This window comes from Montipora foliosa, chromosome 14 (genome assembly GCF_036669935.1).
Source record: "Montipora foliosa isolate CH-2021 chromosome 14, ASM3666993v2, whole genome shotgun sequence".
NCBI classification, from domain to species: domain Eukaryota; kingdom Metazoa; phylum Cnidaria; class Anthozoa; order Scleractinia; family Acroporidae; genus Montipora; species Montipora foliosa.
In genome coordinates, this window is record NC_090882.1 from 17,478,093 (window position 1) to 17,498,092 (window position 20,000).

General features: G+C 37.8%; 3 protein-coding genes across 4 annotated transcripts in view; 1 reads left to right on the forward strand and 2 right to left on the reverse strand.

The window, feature by feature from the left end:
- LOC137984686 (dnaJ homolog subfamily C member 10-like) overlaps positions 1-7,991 on the reverse strand; it is an 18,197-nt gene extending 10,206 nt beyond the window's left edge. The window contains exons 1-12 of the mRNA XM_068831928.1: positions 7,788-7,991; positions 7,633-7,693; positions 5,317-5,424; positions 4,141-4,191; positions 3,277-3,362; positions 2,959-3,084; positions 2,789-2,879; positions 2,289-2,357; positions 1,820-1,863; positions 1,441-1,560; positions 771-860; positions 523-639 (exon numbers count right to left, since the gene is read on the reverse strand). Of these exons, the coding sequence (XP_068688029.1) occupies positions 523-639; positions 771-860; positions 1,441-1,560; positions 1,820-1,863; positions 2,289-2,357; positions 2,789-2,879; positions 2,959-3,084; positions 3,277-3,362; positions 4,141-4,191; positions 5,317-5,424; positions 7,633-7,693; positions 7,788-7,952 (1,128 nt within the window). The 5' untranslated portion in view covers positions 7,953-7,991. The remainder of the gene's footprint in view (positions 1-522; positions 640-770; positions 861-1,440; positions 1,561-1,819; positions 1,864-2,288; positions 2,358-2,788; positions 2,880-2,958; positions 3,085-3,276; positions 3,363-4,140; positions 4,192-5,316; positions 5,425-7,632; positions 7,694-7,787) is intronic.
- Positions 7,992-8,710: 719 nt separating this feature from the next.
- Positions 8,711-18,949, forward strand: LOC137985068 (filamin-A-like). Of its 2 annotated transcripts, none has more exons than XM_068832518.1 (3): positions 8,711-8,847; positions 9,899-10,476; positions 16,124-18,949. In XM_068832518.1, exons 2-3 carry the CDS (start codon positions 10,161-10,163, stop codon positions 17,728-17,730), a joined length of 1,923 nt encoding a protein of 640 aa, XP_068688619.1. In that variant the 5' UTR covers positions 8,711-8,847; positions 9,899-10,160; the 3' UTR covers positions 17,731-18,949. The 2 variants fall into 2 exon arrangements, with proteins under 2 accessions (XP_068688619.1, XP_068688620.1); XM_068832519.1 differs by lacking the exon at positions 8,711-8,847 and adding an exon at positions 9,554-9,598.
- Positions 18,950-18,979: 30 nt separating this feature from the next.
- Positions 18,980-20,000, reverse strand: part of LOC137985067 (uncharacterized) — a 12,742-nt gene continuing 11,721 nt past the window's right edge. The window contains exon 10 of the mRNA XM_068832516.1: positions 18,980-20,000. This exon is cut by the window's right edge and continues 502 nt beyond it. The gene's annotated coding sequence lies outside the window, so the exon portion shown is untranslated.

Consider the following 20,000-nt stretch of genomic DNA (forward strand, 5'->3'; position numbering starts at 1 on the left):
AACAAAGCGATTATTTGGACATCTCAGCCAAGTAGTTTAATATTCAGTTAGCCTTAATCTAGTTTAAATACCACAACAGATAAACTTTGAAATAAAAACTAGCGCTAAGAAGTCACGACGTTTCGACCTCTCCTAGGTCATTTTCAAGTGAGTAAGTTCTCTAAATTTTCCAAATTAGCATAAATACATGTATGTTGAAACAAGTTAAAAAATGATAAAAATGTGGCAAACGCTAAAATGTGTTACAATATGTAAAAAAGTGTCAAAAATATACAATGGAAAAGAATAAAAGAATAAAATAAAATAATCGTAGTAAGAATAATAATTATTGTTCTAAACAAACAGTTTGGCACGAATTGAATCGCACTGTTTGTTTAGGGTTGGTTTCAGTTCTTTGATAAAAACCATTTCAAAAATAAGGCAGTCAAATTTGTTCTGATAACAGATTTGTTCTGACAACAGATAAACTCAAACAAAATTAGTCCTTAGACTAGTAACGAAATCCACAAACAAACAGCTTACATTAATATCTGAAGTGAATGCTGGGAGTTTTCTTATCTCTAAGTTATCCATTGGACCTCGGTCAAAATGTAAAACCCACGGCAACTCAGTAGCGGCGGCAAGGTTCTTCTTTATTTCCTGTAAAGAAAGACAAAGTCACATACTGTAATACCCGTTAGGCTCTAAATGGCCAGATGTTTTGTGTTCCCAAATTAACTGACAATTCTTGACAGTTCATGTATGCGACAAAAGAGACAATTCTCCATTACCTCAAATGCTGAAAGGTCAACAGTCACAGGATCAGGTAACTTCTTCAAAACCAAACTAACAATTTCTTTTGTTTCCAAACTTTCAATTACCTGGACAAAGAAAAGATTCACGTAAACAAAAACAAAGGAAACTATAAAATAATATACAGTTCCCAGAGAAATGATTCTGGGAACCTGGATATTTTTGTCTCCAAGGCAAAGCAGTTTGAAGTGGGATTTGTACTAAATCCAAGTTCAAATAATTTTTGCATTGAACAACTTGGCTAAGGAGTGGAAAGTTGTAATCCTTTAACACTTATACATTGTATAAAATAATAATACATAAATACAATTTAATAGAGCAGTAGAGAGGTTTTCAAATGAGTGTCGTAAAACCAAAACCAAAGTAATTACTTTGGCCAATCAAAAAGGACTGAGACAATCCGGCAAACCAATCAAAACTCGAAGTAATTACACGTAGCCCACACAAAGCGCGGGAAAATGTGCACGCGTGAGCCACGATTGGTTTTGGTTTCACTTCTGATTGATTGAAAAAGTGGCGCGAGAACCTTGAACCAGTCACTGAGTGAAGTAATCATAAACCAAAGTAATTATCTAATTACTTTCGACACTCAATTGAAAACCGCTCTATTCAACAAACTGGACTAAAACCACAATGAATGACATATACCTCGCCTTTCTCAGGCCCAACATCAGCTATAAAATAAACCAGATTGCCGTGATAGCCGACCTCTTGACACAAATGTGCATTTTTTCCACAATCTATAGTGCCAATGTTCACCAAATTATCCTGAGGAAAAGAAAAAAAATACATCAATATGAGATTTTTAATTTAATTACACTGAGAAATTTAATACATACATGAGGTGCATGTATCTCTAATTTTTACAGACTCAGATGGAGCTCAAATGTTACAGGTCTAAAAGTTTGAGGGGGGGGGTTGGGTGAGGATTTTTCTGTAATAACCCATTCACAAACAAGATCAAGGGGGGGGGGGGGGGGTGAGGATTTTTCTGGAATAACCCATTCACAAACAAGATCAATCTTACCAAAATAGCAGAAAGTTTTATTCTTGTGTCTTGAGTAAGGCAATCTGCAAATAGACACAGAAATGATCTAAGATGAAAATTCCTGATACATTTCTTTTACCTCAAGCACAAGTTAAAACTTAAATGAGACTTAAATAAACATGCAAAGAATGCAAAGTAGCTCCCAGTAGGAATCTGCTAAGAAAACTCCATGTTGCCACAATAATTCCGACCCATGGCAAAGAATCGAAAAGAATCTCAAAGCAAGGGGCTGCTTGCCAGCAGCAATAGATTGCTCCATGAACTCCTGAACCAAGGAAGACATGTCAAACAACAACCAGATTGGCAGTAATGACTTGTTTGACCTCCATCTTTAAATGCAATAATGGTCATGATCACAGAAATGACGACGTAAATGACTTGGTGATATTATTATTATTATTATTATTATTATGAAGATGATGACGTGTTATAACAATCCTCTGCTTACCTTCTCCAGGAGCACAAAAATCAATAAGCCAAGGGTGGTCACTTTGGCTTATTTCATTTTGAATATTACCTGCAAGAAAATACAGTTTGAAGTAAATAACTTGGGTAAATACTATTATTTTCAAATGATAGATTTATGACTTTGACCACAAAATAGTAATAATAATAATTCATAATGAGAAGGGCAAATTTGTTCTTGCACAATCAACGTCTTAAAGTGAGAAATCTAAAACACCTTACCCATAGTGAGGGCATGGAAAATATGCTATGCTAAGGTGCCAGTAAGTGCTGGATGCAGTACATTTTACTAATTTTAAAAATGGGTGGAATATTTCACTCCTAATAATATACATGAAAAATCACATGTTGATTTTTTTCGTGCAATTTCGAATAATCATCTTTGCACTCGAAATCATGTGATACAAATATTCTTATACATTTCAAGATGGTGATTTGCGCACTTTTTTCTGAAACTCTTGCAAAGGGTTCCTATCTCCTTACCATCCCAAAGATCATACAAGTTGACCTCTAGAGAATCCAGAATAAACTGGACAAGTGCTTTTGTGCTTCTTGACCCTCGATGAAATTCATGCTGTAAAAAAATTAACAAAAAGATCAGTAACACCTTGTGGACTGTGCTATTTGATAGCTGACAGGCAAGAGGCACTTACTGTAGGGTAAAGTACAAGTGATGGATAACTCTGTATTCCTTGTCGCCGGCATAAGTTCCACTCTTCTTGGCAATTGACAGCACCAATTCTGATGACACCCTCAAGCTCTCGAGCAACTTCTCGCCACTGAAATGAAAAGTTACAGTTGCAAAGAGCTAAGTTGCATCTACATATTAGTAAAAAAATTTTATAGAATCTCCTTGACTCCTGTGCTACGTCCTATTCAGGAGACAAAAAGAACAAACACACTCTTCACAAAGGCTTGGGGGTCACAAGCATCAACTCAACTTGACAAGAAGAAAAAAAATAATGTCTTACTGTTGGCGCCAAGTCATGGCAGTGAGAACAAAATGGCGAATAAAAGTTGATAAACCAAATGTCATCACTTCCCTCCACTGAAACCTCTGCAGCCGATAAAAAAAAATTACTGGTTTGTTCCACACGTACAAAGAAACTCATAAGTACAGGAAACAACAATAACAAGAGGCTACCTGTAGCCTAAACTTTGTTTGAAGAAATTTTAGCCAATTTCCTTTAAAATTCACAGTATTTCAGTGATTTTGTATGTTACAATAGCTTGTTAATTCCGTAGTCCAAAGTCCAAAGCCCACATTCTGTAACCCAACCATATGGTTTTAAGCGATTGCAGAATATGTATTCACATTTGAAACTGCTGTTAATGGCATTGACTCCGATCAAAACCAGTAACCAAAATGCTTTACAACTTTCTACAATGGTATCTAAAAGTACCTTTTTCTTTTATAAAATACCAGGAGAATTAGAACGCAATTACACATAGCCCGGTAAGATGTGTTACTGAGTCATACAATGACCAGATATTGCATTGCATGCAACGAAAACACAAAAACTCATTCCAGGCATGCACACAATTCTTTAACACATGTTTCCCCGTCAATCTGTTGCATAGTGCGTCCATGGATTAGTGGTCATCAAGATTGCCTCTGAATGAGGGAATGCTGACTTCGAATCCTACTTGGGCTGCCTTCTACGAGACAAAGAAATGTTTAATACTCATGCCCAGCCACAGTGCAACCCCCAAACCCCCCCCCCCCCAAAAAAAAAAAAAAAAATTAAATAAATAATAATAATAATATTAATAAAATCCAAAGTCCAAAAACAGAGTCAAATCCTTGAACAAAGTAAAAAGTACATTTTACTCACCAAAATCTGAATACCCTAAGGTTATAATCTCTGGATCATCATCATATATTCCTATGGGACCAGATCAACAAAATAATGAGACAACAACTACAACAACTCTACTGTATTCTGCAGATTTCATTTGCAAATAAATAGCATAGGGCCGAGCAGGGCTGGCGTAATGGTGAGATTGCTCATCTCACACAAATGTGACCTGGCTTGATTCCCTGACTCTGCGCCAACAATACCGGGGTAATTTATTATTTGGGTTGAGTTTGTTGGTTCTCTACTCTGCTCCAAGGTTTTTCTCCAAGTACTTCAGTTTTCCCTCTCCTCAAAAACCAATATTTGACTTGATTTGAGTTAATGGTAAATCAATTTGATTTCTCTGTACAATGCCCCATAATTAGCACCTCTGCACAAGAAGACTTGACATTTAAAATAAAGTTCACTTTTATTATAATTAGATTTGTGTGCGGGTAGGCAAGATAGGAAGGTGTATTAAAATATAAGGGATAACTCTTTCTTTGAATTTGCATTTGAGGTGGGAATGACAAGCAATTGCAAAAAGGTTGAGACTTCAACTCTTCTTCCTAAACCCCCTCTTCCAGTTCATAAGAAACGTCCTAGGGCCCCTCCCTTCCCTCCCCCCTTTTTTCAATGTTCATACCCTTTAGTTTGAATGCCAAGTGGAAATGGAAACAACTTTGTTTGGGGGGAAGGGAGGTTGGGGATGCCCTGACTTGAATGACATGCATTGTATGGTTATTAACAGTGTGTGTCTCAACTCTTTTCGCAATTGCTTGGCTGTGCCATTTTAGTATTCTTTTGTTTTCATGCAAATTGGCCCTTGTGGCCTCGTTCAAGGTCAAATATTCTTCTGAATTTTACGTTTGAAAGCAAGGCCATAAGGGCCAATTTGCATGGAAACGAAAGAACACTAAAATGGTGGCCATTTTGGAATATGGTGTGTTTGTCTAGACAGATAAAGCATCTTGTGCGCATCTTTATACGAGAGATCCACAACCAGACAAACAACAAATGTTTGCCCAAGTTCATCCAAACGGATAATGCATCTTATTTGTTCGTTCTGTCTTTACGCTAGATGGACAACATGAGAGAGTTACGCATAATTCATCTCGATGGATTATGAGTCTTTCGTATAAAGACGGCCAATGTCAACACTAGCTATCTTACCAAATTCTTCATTAAAATAGTTCCAGCTTTGGTAATGGCCTCCTCCAAAGTGGTCATCTTTTAAACCATCTTCACCATACACATCATATTTTTTACGCAACTCTTCATCTGAAAACACAACAAAAGAGGTCAAGGTCTCAAATAATGGTCCAAACCCATTCCAGGACATGATAAGAGAAATGACAGAGTCAATGCATCAGAAACACAAAAGACATCAACTGCTTAAAATGTACCATAAATACAAGTATAACATATCAGGTTATTTTGGTGGTAAATCATTGTTGTCCAATAAAATCTGCTGTGAACTTTGTTGCGCTGTGGATCAACAAGCATACTTGTGCATACTGTCACTTTTGTTTTTTGGTGACTTGTTTCCATTTTAAGTTAGTCATATGATAAAAAAATTTGAATTTTTTGGAGGGCAGCTAAGCTTTTTACAGTCAAGCTACGTCACGTGTGACCAATAGTTTTGAAATTGAACTGAATATTCAAATGTGTGCCAGTTTTGAACTTTGCGCTTGAGATTCTGAATTCCCGTGGATATTTAATTTCCTTGATATATCAAAACTAGTTAATAGCTATGAACTTTTGTTTTATTACAAAATAAACAGTGTTTGAAAAGTGAAAACTACTTTAAGCAGAACGTGAAATTGACATCCTAAATTCCCAGGACCTGCTCCCATCTGACCTTGCAGATCAGTCAGTAGAGCAGGAGTGATATAACCCGAAAGTTGTGGGTTCAATTCCTATCATGATCAGAGTTTTTCCTCTGTCCTTGTGTGGGCCCAATTCCATTCATAGGGCTAAAGCTAACATGGTTTACAAGGGTAGAAAATCTGGCACTTCACAGCAATGGTAATGGTAATAAATTTATATAGCAAATTTTCTATAGACATATTCAAATGAGCTTTTATACAAGCAAGGGATCTATGGGTGAGATCGGACATCAGCATATATAGGCGCCGCTGACAGCCGCTATCAGTCCATTAGCGATCTCACCCAGCAAATGAATGAATGAAATGAGACCGGACCACAACACCGGGAGCTCCATGCCCTACTCTTTACGAATAGTGTGTGGGTACTTTTACGTCCCACTGGGTTGTGAGCATTGAAGGGTTGTGAGACGGGGCCTACGGTTTATAGTCCTTATCCGAGAAGACTTGAAAGTCTTAACTACTTGTGGATGTAATTACAAAGGCAGCACTTTCTCCTCCGTTATTTCAAGACCCTGAATGTTGGTCCGGCCGGAGTTGAACTCACAACCTCCCACATGGCAGCTTGGTGCTCAACCAATTGAGCCACAGGTGCACAGTGACCCTCCAATAGTTAATTCAACTCCAACATGACACTGATACTGGCACTACAACTATATGCATAATTTCAAGCGTTATCTTTATTCTAGTGTAATACCATCTGAGCATAAAAGTCCTAGTGATGGAGATGAACCCATACCAGGACAAGGGCACCTTAAATAATACAATATATCAATATTACCACAAACCCCTTTTTGTTACTTTACATGCCAATTGCAGGGATCGCCGTGAAAATAGCAATCATTGGCACCCCAAGTGATTTTCACTGATTCCAATTTTATTGTGACAAAAATCACCTATTGTGCTGCTGGGGATAAGAGAAGCAGAAGATATAGGGCACATTTATGTAACGAAAGCTATAAACCACTGTTGGCCGGAAAACACTTCCCAGATGAGAAATGGCCGTCTGATTATTGATCCCATTTTATTGTTCTCTTTTTAGAAATCAAAGACTACATCACGAGATAGAGCGGTTTTCAATTGAGTGTCGAAAGTAATTAGATAATTACTTTGGTTTATGATTACTTCACTCAGTGATTGGTTCAAAATTCTCGCGCCATTTTTTCATCCAATCAGAAGTGAAACCAAAACCAATCGTGGCTCACGCGTGCACATTTTCCCGCGCTTTGTGTCGGCTACGTGTAATTACTTCGAGTTTTGATTGGTTTGCCAGATTGTCTCAGTCCGTTTTGATTGGCCAAAGTAATTACTTTGGTTTTGGTTTTACGACACTCAATTGAAACTCGCTCTATGGTCAAAAGGGCAAATTAATTTAAGCTCTAATTAAATCTGTACTACGTAAAATCCCTGGAGTGCGATAAGAATTCATTTAAACCTTTAAATTGAAATAAATTAATTTTAAATTGAAAAATCAAACCATGGTCTTTTCCCAGATTATGCTTTCCACGGCACAACATTTCGTTAAATAACATCTACCTAATCGTGACAACAGAATTATTCTTTAATAAACTCGTTATCATGTATCTACTGCACAATTCCTTACCTTTTAAAACCTCATATGCTTTATTAATTGCTGTAAACTTTTCATGAGCTTGCGGATCCTCCTGGAAAAAACGTGAAACAATAAAGCTCGATCCAAAACATTTGGCAAATTGGAAAGCAGCTTTAATAGTTGCCGGTCTTTCTCTGACATGTTACCGTATTTTTGTCAGGATGGAGTTTAAGCGCTAATTTTTTAAAGGCTTTTCGGATTTCTTTGTTGCTTGCATCCCTTGAGATCCCTAATAATTCATAGTAGTCTTCGGAAAACACAACGTGGCTTAAAAAAGTTAAAAATAAGGTAAATAACAGATGTGAATTCATTCTTGAAAGACGAAGCGATGATTTATTTTTGAAATAACATGACATAACAAATCATTCCCAGTCCCTCTTGTTAGCGCGGTTGACACGTAGGTCCGGAAGTGGGTTTACAGCGCATCTTTTAGTGCGCAGGCGACGTGTCCAACTGATGCAGTATCTCACAGCCGTACTATTATTTTGTTTTTAGTCCAATCAATGTTGCCTAATGTATTTCAGTCTATTTAATTGTACAAAGTAAATTATTACTTTTGCTCAAACTTTTGAATTTAGTTTCCGAGATTGTCACGGAAACGGAGCTTATCCACGCACATTCGTCCTAAACCATCCATGAGTCCCAGAGAAAGTACCAATGAATTTGAACTGGAAAGTACGGGAACAAAGACCATTTCTAAAGAATTTAGGGTTCATAAATTATTTTAAGGGCGAAAAAGTAAGAAAGAAATTAAAATGGAAATCGGAGAAAATGAAACTCGAGCAATTTCAAAAAGCCTTTAAAATCCCCCCACCCCCTCCTCCCCCCAAAAACACTTAAATTTATATTAATCATTTAACGACAGCCGTCTTCAAAGCGGATTTTTATTTCATTGCTTTTTATTTTTTGGCAAAAATTCTACAAAGGATACAACTGGGAACCCCCTAAATATTCTAGAAATAGTTTGGAATTGAGAAGACGTTCCACGTATAAGTCGCAAAAATAAGAAAGATTTTAATTAAATTCTTATTTTATGGCATCGAAACTAAGTAAACATTTTTGTTAAGTAATTACGGCATACAACGTTTCAGAGAATATGGTTAGCAAACAGTGATATGGTTGCCTGGGCTACACAAGCCAAAATGTAAATATAAAGTTAATCTAAACAGCAAAGATGGCAAACAGATAAAATGAAAATGCTTTGAGGTATGTGAAACACAACTTTGAACTTGAATACTTTTTGTATCCAAACTCTATTATTTTAAATAGTTAGAGCCTCAAGTTCTGTACGATCCTTCATCTGATCAAACGTTAATTGTTACAATCTCAGTTTGACTGAAACAGGTAGAAAAGATAGCACTTTCTTTTCATATTGGATGCTCTCAAAATCTTCTGTTTAAGTGCCGCAGCGGAAAGCATATCGGTGACAAGAGAAACTTCAGTGCGAGTCGAGAATATTGCGCTCTAGTTTACTTTACCTAGTTAAAACCACTGTAATAATTGATACGAATTCAACCCCTCAATATATCGTAATATAACGATAGAAAATATCATTTTCGAACTTTGAGAGCTAAACTCGATCCTATGTCGTGTGGCATGATCACGTTTTGTGATCTAGGAGTCAACGTTTTTCAAATTCCTATAATCTTTCAAGAAACATCTCTTTCGTTTCACGATTTCATCTGGGAATGCGGAAATTTTAGGTTTGTTTTGCAGTACCAAAGTAGGCTGACTATTGATAAATGAAACGTTTAGTTTTTTGGCACAAGATCAGTGTTACAGGGAAAACTCAATAGAAACGAAAGTTTGGATGCGACCTGACTGGGTCTTACAAAAGAGTGACCCAGGACTCCACGCCACGCTTCCTTTTTTCACAGCATCAAGTTCTTTAAAGTGTTGAACGACACCTACTCAAAGTTTCTGTCTCGAAACAGAATAATTCCTTGTTTAACGTCAGGTAAAATATTTACTTGTTTTCGCATAATCAGACAGACATGTTGCACAGTTATTGTGGCATTTGGTATACTAAAAATAACTGCATAATTTTCGGCATAATTTCCTAAAAACACGAGCACTGCGAATGCAACATTATGCTACTTTTACTTGCAAAATTCATCAAAGCTCAAAAGGGAACGCTCTTCCTGTTTTTTTTTTCGGGGGAGGGGTGGGTCTTCCCAATTTTTCTTCTGAGGGAGGGGTGGGTAAGGTTGGACGTATTCTGCACTAATTGTACACAAATGAGTTCGTTTTTCAACAGGAATTGGGCGCTTACAACATCTGGATACGGACGGTGCGACCATGGAGAGAAAATTGCAGGAAATCCTTAACAAATTAAAATTATTTAAAAGGACTCAGTTTATTTGGTAACGATATACGCTTAAACTTGGTGCATGATGGAACAGGAATGACCTCCGCCCTATCAATATATATGAACAGCAATGATCATATTTTTGTGACTGCCAAGTAAATATTTCTCGTCACTTTTACAGTGACAGTAATCGGAATTGGTTGAGATTGATATGACAGCACGCAGACGGGATATGGCATATCCTTCGCCGAAAAATATTATCATGCCCATGTTTGGGTACGTGCGAGTCATTAGACGAAGAACGCTGACGAAATGGGTCAATGTGCACTTGTACGAAGCTGATTTATCGATCGAAGATGTTGCCGACCTGATAGACTGTGTAATAGCCGCAAAACTGGTGAATGTACTATCGGGAAGTCGTATTGCTGTACCTATATTTGAGCCTCAGAGAAAGAAACGCCAGGAAGTCGGATGGAAGAACATATGCAGCTATTTAGCAAGCCGTGGTTTTCCTCCAGAATGCACTGGTAAGGAATAAAAAATGTTTTGCGTTACAGTTTTGTTACACTCTCTGATTGTTCGCTAACATACGTCTTATTTAAGGTAGTATGTGAAACTGACAATATCAGTCCCATATAGGAGTGTATATTCGCAAATATGCTAATGGAGATGGTGAATGTTAACCCGAATAGATGTATTTATCGATGACGATTTCTTGGATTCTCGGAAAAAATCCGATCGCCATTATCGAGTCCCCTATCAGTCCGTGGTAGAGCATCCGAACTAGATTCGACTTAATTAAGTGTACTCGGATTTTTTTCCGAATATCCCCGAGGCATTATTGACAGATACGTCCCTTTACAATGATTACTATTTAAGGCCAACTAGTGGGACCTCAAAGTAGTCATGTCAATGTTTATTAACACGGAGTGCATCGTAGAATAATCCTTCGGCCGTTTCATTTACTGAATAAAGGGGGTAGTTTCTAAAGAAACTGTGGTGCTGCGTCGGTGGGGAAGTAGTACACAAAAATTTGGTTTTATCAAAGGAGTTGATAAAGTAAATTGACCACCGTACAGGGATTCTAAAAGCTGACGTTTCGAGCGTTAGCCCTTCGTCAGAGCGAATCCAGGAATTGTGGGTTATGTGTAGTTTTTATGTTAGAGTAGGGACTACGCTTGGTGGTATTGGTGGTAACATGGCAACGTGAAAAACAGGAAATTTACTTCATTGGGGCCGATTACATGAGCCGGGCCGGTATCACATGATGAGGTGAGCCAGCCCGGCTTGGGCTAAATTTAGAATATGTCGTATGCAAAAAGATAATAACAACAACAAGAAGTGGAGAGACGTTTGTCTTGCTAAATTGTCATTAAGGGTGCGTTCGATGGACCCTATTCCGGAATAAGAATACGTGGAGTGATGATTTAAAACGGTATGTCTGTCGCTTTTGAAGCAACAAGGATAATAATATATGTTTACAATAGCATTTTAGCAAGTATTTGATAATTTTAATGTGAATCTCCGTAAAAACGAAGGATTTCCAACTTCTATTCCATGCATTCCTATTACCGAATACAGTCAATCGATTGCGCCCTAAATTTCACCATTGCTTAATTTAAAGAAGCCTTAAGGTTTTGCTATCTTATGAATCCTTAATTTAGACATAAGAAACGACTATTCCAAATAATAATAATAATAATAATAATAATAATAATAATAATGTCTTTATTAATCAGTAAAAATACATACTAATTATTTACAATATATAACCTAATACAATAAAAATGAAACTATTTAATAACTAAATTATGTTTGAAAAAAAGCCTATTTACAAAAGATGATTTAAATCGCTTAGTATTTATTCTAGGTAAAAGACTGCTAGTACTTTTTAAGTCTTAAAGCTAAGAGGATTCCTTGACTCTTGGCCAGCGTTACGAGGTTTATTAAAAATAGTTCGGTCTGATTTGTCTAATATCTATAAAATAGGAAATATACTTTCGCTTGTAACAACGGCAAAGAAATTTCTGAACAGTAGTATTCCGTGGGCTATTTTGCTCTAAATGAAGTGGAGTAATGCGATTAGAAATCGCTGGGCAGGCTAACCGGGCTGGGGCCCGTTTCTCGAACGTCCCGAAAACTTTTCGGGCGCGAAAAGCCATCCGTGAAATTGCCAACCGCTTGTTTTGGAAAGCAGATCTTTTAACATGTTTTCAAGGTAACAAAAAGAGAAATAACTGTGAAGCTTGACGAATTAAATGCTCTCCGTTCTTGAGTTACAAAGGGAATCGTGACACCCGAAAATGGCCCGTAAAGTTTCGGGACTTTCGAGAAACGGCCCCCTGTCCCGGTGAACGCGATTGCATGGAAAAATCGGATCGCGATCCCAGCTTAGCGGGCTCGATTAATCGCAAAAGTTTTTCTAAGACGTGCTAGGATCTCGGCTAAACTAGCCAGCGTGGCTCATGTAATTGGCCCCTTGGTCAACCTTTCCCTAAGGAAATCCAAGTTCAAGATTTTGCGTGATGTTTACTAGCTTTATCTTGTCAATAACAAATACTATTACACGACCAAAGACTTATTTTGAACACTCTCTCTCTGAAAGACAGTTAGGAAAGTGAACTCGAAAATGTTCACGCTGGAGATAACTGACACAAGCCTCGGTTTTCATCGAGTAATTTTCATATTACCTTCTGGTAAACTCGGACAAGTAAAATCAAGCCTCCGACTGATTCTCGATTTTTATTGATTTAAAAATAATACGAGTGAATGGAACTGAACGTAATTTTCAATAAAGATCCCAGCGTATTAGTACTGACAAAAAAAAGTGCTTCAACAGACTTTTTTGTAATGACCTTTTGTTCCGACTTATTTTACAAACGGGTTTTAAATCCTAATTTTCAAATGGTCCTTCGTAAAACCTCTGTGTTTTTTTTAATTCCTCTGAGCATGCGCAGTTCAAGCGTACATTCCTGTGTTAAATATAGACATGGCGGATACCATTCTTGACGTCAAATATATCAAAGTATTTTTTTGCTATCTCAGTGTTATTTATCCTTCTTAAGACCTCATTGAAAAACGCTTTCTATAAGTGATTTGAGGCAAACTAATTGTTGTTAAAAGTTTTTGGCTAACCATTTACCATTTACAATTGTAAACGAAAGTTGGAAAATATTAACACTCGACTTTTTGCTTTTACTTATAAAAACCACCCAGGTTTAAAGGCAAAAATATTTTGTTATTTGTGTCATCAATTCTATAACTCGTTTTCTATCGCTTGGCTAAGAAAAAAGAAACAATTAGAACGATTTACAATTCATGAGAATCATCGCTCTACCTGTTGAAATAAACATATGGAAATTACGGCCGCCAGCGTTCCTATATTTGTTTGCCAGCCACATGTAAATATTTTGGAGCTCTTTGATGTCTGGCACCTGCACAACAGCGGCGTGTGTCCAAATTGTCATAACCACGCAGTATTGCTTTTTAGCACGACTGTCATCTTACAAGGAAGTCGTGTCAAACGATTAAACTCTATTGAGGTGAGAAACAGAATTTTAAATCGCAACTCAATATTGTGAATGGATGGAACCAAACGGACTCAGCAACATTTTAAGGTAGGTTTTGTTTTCTGTGATTGAATCGCTTTCTGTAATACAAATTTCAGTCTCTCCTCGAAAGATGCCTTTTCAAGAACGCCAAAAATGAATGATTTTGTGTTTATAAAGCGCCCATTTCGGTAAAAGCAACCGATCCAACATTTTTGTTTGCGACTTTCAAGTTACAAATAAACACTGTCATAGAGGGTCCATATAAAACGAGGAAAATGTTGTCCGTTTTTTAGTCATCGTTTAAGAATGTTATTTACTTCTTGGACGTTTCGGCCTCCTTTACCAGGGAACAGAGGTTAATTTGGCCTTCGTCTATGTCTAATATTGAAAAATATATATATATAAACATAAACGAACGAAGGATTAAAATTTGAGTTACCTCGCACGAAAAAGATTAAAAACTACAATTGAATCGGCCATGCAAAACCACTGGAGTGTTACATTTTAAGTACGAAAGTAGACACTGAAAAATAATTCATTTTGAACGTTGAAGGCACCTTCACTTGTCAGTGATTTGTTTTGAATCCGAATACGTTCGAGCTGAAATAGAGTGAACATTTCCCGGCTGCTTTTGGCGTCTTTTGTTTAAAATCCCTAGCTTTTGTTGCCTTCGCCTATTTCACACGGTATTGTGATCGTATGCTCGCAATGTGTTTTAAATGAATTTTGAAAAGAGCGTGTATAAGTTTCTGCGGGATACATTAGACAAAATACAACACTTTGAGAAGAAAGAATAGCTAAAAATTGACAGATATCCTTGATACTCCGAGGGGTGTTGAATATTCTAATCGCATCCCAAGCTTATATATTATTTACATGCATTTGCAAGATTTTGTATGTAAATTTAATGGAAAGAGAATTGGGCCAAGTTCGTTTGAAAACGGGACTCTTTCTTCACAATTCTTCATTGTAAAATATATAATTTAGCGTAAATTTTTATCAGATTTCAGCAACTGGAGGTTTAATCAAGTCAAGGTGTTTCTTAAGAAAATACTTTCTGTTTGATATTTTTATTGATACAAATTAGCTCACAAAAAGAAGAGTAGAGTGACCATTTTTAAGTTCAACTTTTCAAATTCTGCGCGAAATAATCTGAATCCAGAGAAACGTTCAACTCCATAATAACGAAAACAAATTAAAATGACAAACAAACTTCTACAGGTTAAGGTTGGAAAATCACTTTTTCCACCATCAAAGCGACTCTGTCACTCTATGCGAAAGAAAACTTCAGACAAAATGTTACGGACAATACTAAAATTTCCAAAACGTCTAACTGAGGTCAAGATATAACTGCTACGAAGCTTAGTCTATCTTGGAATGAAGTTACAACAATTTTCCTACGAGAAATATGAAAAAAAATATTGAAGATTATTTCGTTGAGGTTTTGTGTAAATGTATGAACTGTGTTGATAATGTAAAGGAAACAGGCGCAGAGCTTAATGCTAAAACATCTCTACCTCGTTTAGAGGTGAAAAGCAGAGCGGGGTGTTCATGCAGTTCGCTATAGTTACCGACAAAAGGCTAACGCTCGAAACTTCAGCTTTCAAATTTCTTTACAGTGGTCAATTTATCATATCAACCCAGTTGATAAACCCATTTTTTCGTTTCAATTCCCCACCAAAGCAGCATCACAGTTTCTTCAGAAACTAAACGTCTTTAACGCTTAAGTTAAAGACAAAAGCTGACAGTAATTAGTTGTTACAAATCATATTAAAACATCGACTCTTGGCTGCATTCACAAAAGCTACCGGCTTAGTCGCTTCCAAGGGCGATTGACTATGTTGCCACCAGAGACCTTAAAAGCAACTTTAGACAAAGAGAAGCCGATATAAATAATGATATTAAATGTTGCCAATTTTGTTAGTGTTTCAGAACACCTGCGCAAGCTAATGTCACGCGTTGGCCATTTAGCTGGCTTTTCTTTTTCAATTAAAGTTCTACGCTTGGCCGTTTCTATGACGATAACAAATTATCGCTCTTGCTTGAAGTGGTACGAAGAGAAACAAACTCAATACGTGTTGAGGAGTCATTTCAACGGATGATTTGTACTGAATACTATGAGTATTGTATTTGCATTCTCGAAGTTTTGAAACAGTACCGTCGAACCGCCGGGATTTTAAGAATTTTAGTGCTCAATAGTGCGATATTTTTTGTTGAAAGTAATTTATCCCGGTATAAAAAAGGAAATGGTACTGTCGTAAATAATCCTAAGTTTTCTCTTAATGAGGTTTTGATGTATGTAGACAAGCATACGAAACGTCATGCAAGTTAATATAAATGCATTTTTAAAAGTGTTTATCCCGCTAATTGTATTTTATTCTTAAGTATGCTATACGATGGCCAAAGAGCAAGAGTTTATACAACCTTAAGATATTTAACGCTTTAATTACTGCGTATTAGGATTTTATCCAATTCTGTCAGTGGTTCTACGTATACGTCGGTCATCTCAGGTAATATGTTTAAGAAAACAAGGGGGCCCTTTGCGCATGTGCGTGAGAGCCATTTTAGCTCATTACGTAAGGAGTTCTTTCATCTCACAACTGTATTTTTCTTGTATTCATAGATCCCGGTAATTTCACACAAGATAACATTGACCTTTTACTTGAGTTTGTTTGGAACTTAGTGCTCTATTATCTTATAAATCCTTTACAAGTCATGTTCAGCCAGACGCAAGGATCCGCAAGAGATTTTATTCTTTCCTGGGTGCGTCAAAAGCTTCCCAATAGAAACGTGACAAACCTTGACAAAGACTGGCAAAATGGTGTGTTGATATGTGAACTGGTAAATGCTACTCAGACTGGACTTATTCCTCCAAAACTTTACGCCGATAAATCAAACGGCGAAGGGAATGCGAAACTGGGGATGCAGATTGCGCATGATGCCTTTGGGATACCGCAGGTCATTTCCCCTTTTGATCTAGCGTCGTCTCAATTGGACGAGTTGAGTCTTCTCACATACTTGGCGTTATTTTGCAAGTATGAAAGTCTGCTCAGCGGAAATAATAAAAAGGGCGTGACAGACCTTGCAGAGACCAGGAATCAAGAAATCCATTGCAAAGCGTACGGTTCAGGTCTGAGATCCAGTGAACTTGGAAAAGTTGCGGAGTTTGTGGTAGAATTAAACGGTGCCAAACCCACCGATATCACAATCGCAATTGAATGCAAGCCTCTTCAAGGAGCCGGACATGATGATAAGCCCGATCTTAGCGTAAAACCGCTGAACAGGAACACGTATTGTGTGAAATATTTACCGGCACGACCCGGAGATTACGTCATCAGTATATTGCATTGTGGGGCGCACATTCTGAGAAGCCCCTTTTATCTCACTGTTCCTGAGTTGAACGGTGTTCATACTGGAAAGAACTACCACAAAGACCCCACGAATGGTACTTCTTCTAATGGCACAATTAGTCAAAACGGCGGTCACTCTGAAACGTCTATCAAGTCGACGAGCTCGCAGCCGTGTTCCCCAATTCCGCAATCAGATGAAAAGAACTCGCCCTCCCCTGCCTTCATGGTAAATGAACCTTCACTCCGAATTTCCTTGAATACTGCTGAGGGACCAGGCCTTGTTGCAGGAGAGGTCGGTCGCATAGGCAAGTTTACAGTTGTCACTGACAACTCAACCAAAGGCCCTTTGAGTGTCTGCATTAGCTGTCCAGCGGTTTCTATTCCCGTGCCTTATGTAAAAAGCACGAAGAAAGATGGTCATACAGAGCACGATGTGTTGTACATACCCACAGAACCAGGCGCTTACGAGGTATACATCAAATGGGGCAACCTGTCCATTACCGGAAGTCCATTCAAAGTTTTCATTAACAACGTTTCGGAAGACGCCGTCATTAACGGGTTGACCCGCGGGATTGACGATCTTGGTGGGCGTGGAAGAATACGGGTGTACTACGCAGCAATGTCGTCGAATGTCAAAGTTAGAAGAGATAATGAACTGTTAGAGAAATTCTTAGGAGAAAAAGGAATATCCAGTCGTTCAGATTTTGATCCATGGATTCCCCTGGATGTTGGCATGAGTAAGCTTGAAAGAGACAAAGTCTTTTCAAAGGCGGGGACTCGATGCACACCAATGGTGTTTGCTAATGATGTGTTCATTGGCAATTACGAGGACGTGTTAATTATGGATAAGCAAGGATTATTTGACAGATACTTAAAATGAAGCCAGGCATGTATAACAGACAATTGTTTAATGTGGTGCGGTTCAGCACAAAAGCTGAGTATTTGTTGTTCTGTTATTCAGTAACGGTGACAAATAATTGGTTAAGGTTCATTAACGTTGCGTTAGTGAATCTTTCGTCGACTTAGTTGAATTTTTGACATGGTACAAACCGAATGAGGTTTCTCTACTCTTTCGTCAAAGACGGATGTAGTTTCGGAAAAGTAAATTTTGCTACACGTTGTACCGTATTTACTCGATTGAACGCGGCGGCGTTTGGAAATTTTCATCTTCCATGCATTCCAGTGCAGCGTTTATTTCAGAATCATATTTGTTAAATCACGTGACTGACAAAAAGCACGGTAAATTATTTGTAAATTTTTTGGAAAACAGAAGCATGTTTAAACTTCCTTGGTCTTTCTTTTTTGTGCAGATGCTGTAAATTACCGAGTTAGAATAAACGTCTTCTCATTGGGTGCAGTGTTTGTTTGAGGGCGGTGTTTAATTATAATCCTGGCTCCATGTGTGGCTTATATTCGAGGGCGGTGTTAAATCGAGTAAATACGATACTTCGAAATGTCAACTTTCACAAATAGTTTGAAAGGTCTAAAAGGAAATTATTGAAAGAGAAGCCATTCTGGTCTTCACTCGTGCTTCAAAGTTGGCGCTTGCTCGAAGTCGCTGATTAACGACCGGCAAGCTTATATTGTTTTTTAAGTTGTACATTTGGAATAAGCAACTGAGCAAACAAGAATGTAAATAAAAGTCTGTAATTTTCTTGAATACTTAAAGTACGTCTTTATTGAGAGAAAGTAAGTTTAAAAACTCAAATGATTAATTTATTGTCATAAATAAATAAAAGGGTTGACCCCTTTTTTTTCTGCGTTTAACTTCCAATGCGTTTCCTAACTCTTGGCCGGTCACTTGCAGTAGAAAAAAAAGCAAAGGAGAAGAAAATTGGAAGCAATCTAAACTAAAAAACTTCAATCCGCTGAAAGAGACAAATAGTTGTGGGGCAGAAATGAGTAAACGACAGTGGTGTTAAAATATTCTCCTCCTCGTTGTTTGCAAAAAACCTTATTTGTCGCCACGAAGAATCAAACATTCCTTTTTCTACATGGCAATTGTATTTTGTATTCAGCTAATAGACCTTTTTGCAGATACGGCAGCCATTTTTATTTCTATTGTTTCAAATAGCTATTATGGGATGCCTAGGGGGCAAATACACATTAATGTGCCCCCTGAGCATCCCATAATGTCTTTCGATACAATAGAAATAAAAATGGCCGCCGCATCTGCAAAAAGGTCTATTGTCAAGTGAAGCTATGATCCTCGCAGTTAAGAACGCAATTTTAGCAATTGCATAGAGAAGCCTGAAAGGAGAAGCCTGAAAAATTGCGTTCAATATAAGATTCATTTCATTCGTGGAGCCAACTGTATTTTGAGCTTGACAGGAAGGCGACCTTCTGATTGGTGGAAAATACAATTGGCTGGACCAGTAATCCAGCCGTGGTGTGCGCAGAGGAACGCGGGCGCACAAAACGGCTGGTCAATCGACCCACGGTTAGTGCGGGAAGGAGCCACAAATAAAAGATTTCTTCACAATTTTGGATATCAATTGGTCTATTTAGGTAATGGAATTAAAAAATTGTCCTATAAAAGATAAAGCTGAAAATAGAACGTATCCTGGCATGAAATTTGACAGACATTGCCAGGTGATCTAGTGACGTAATTCGGAGGACTGGGGAGCAAAGTTTTAACGCCGTATCCCACAACCGCGCGCGGCCTTATTTTTCGAGTTCATCATGGCAGAGGCGAGGTTAGAGCTCGTCGGGTCTACTTGAATGTTCATTCAGTAACAGGAAATGTGGTAGACACGGAATACTGCAACAACCTAAGAACACCTATGGCCGTGCGCGGTTGTGGGATACGGCGTTAAAATTTTTCTCCCCAGTCCTCCAAATTACGTCAATAGATCACCTGGTGGAAGTACCAGATTTGTTCGTAAAAATACCGAACTGTGCACCTATAATAGCATGATTTTTAATTCTTTCTGGGGATTTTCCCGTAAACTTGTTGCCAAGCAAGAATGACAAGGAAATAGTCCCGAGGTACTTCACCCTCACTTAGGTGACTACTTTCAATGAACATCTTGCCATTCCTCCGTCGACTGACATCATGACATCATGAGTTAATCAAGCGAAGCTATGATCCTCGCAGTTATGAACACAATATCCGCAGTTCATACATGATCCATTTCATATATCATTTCA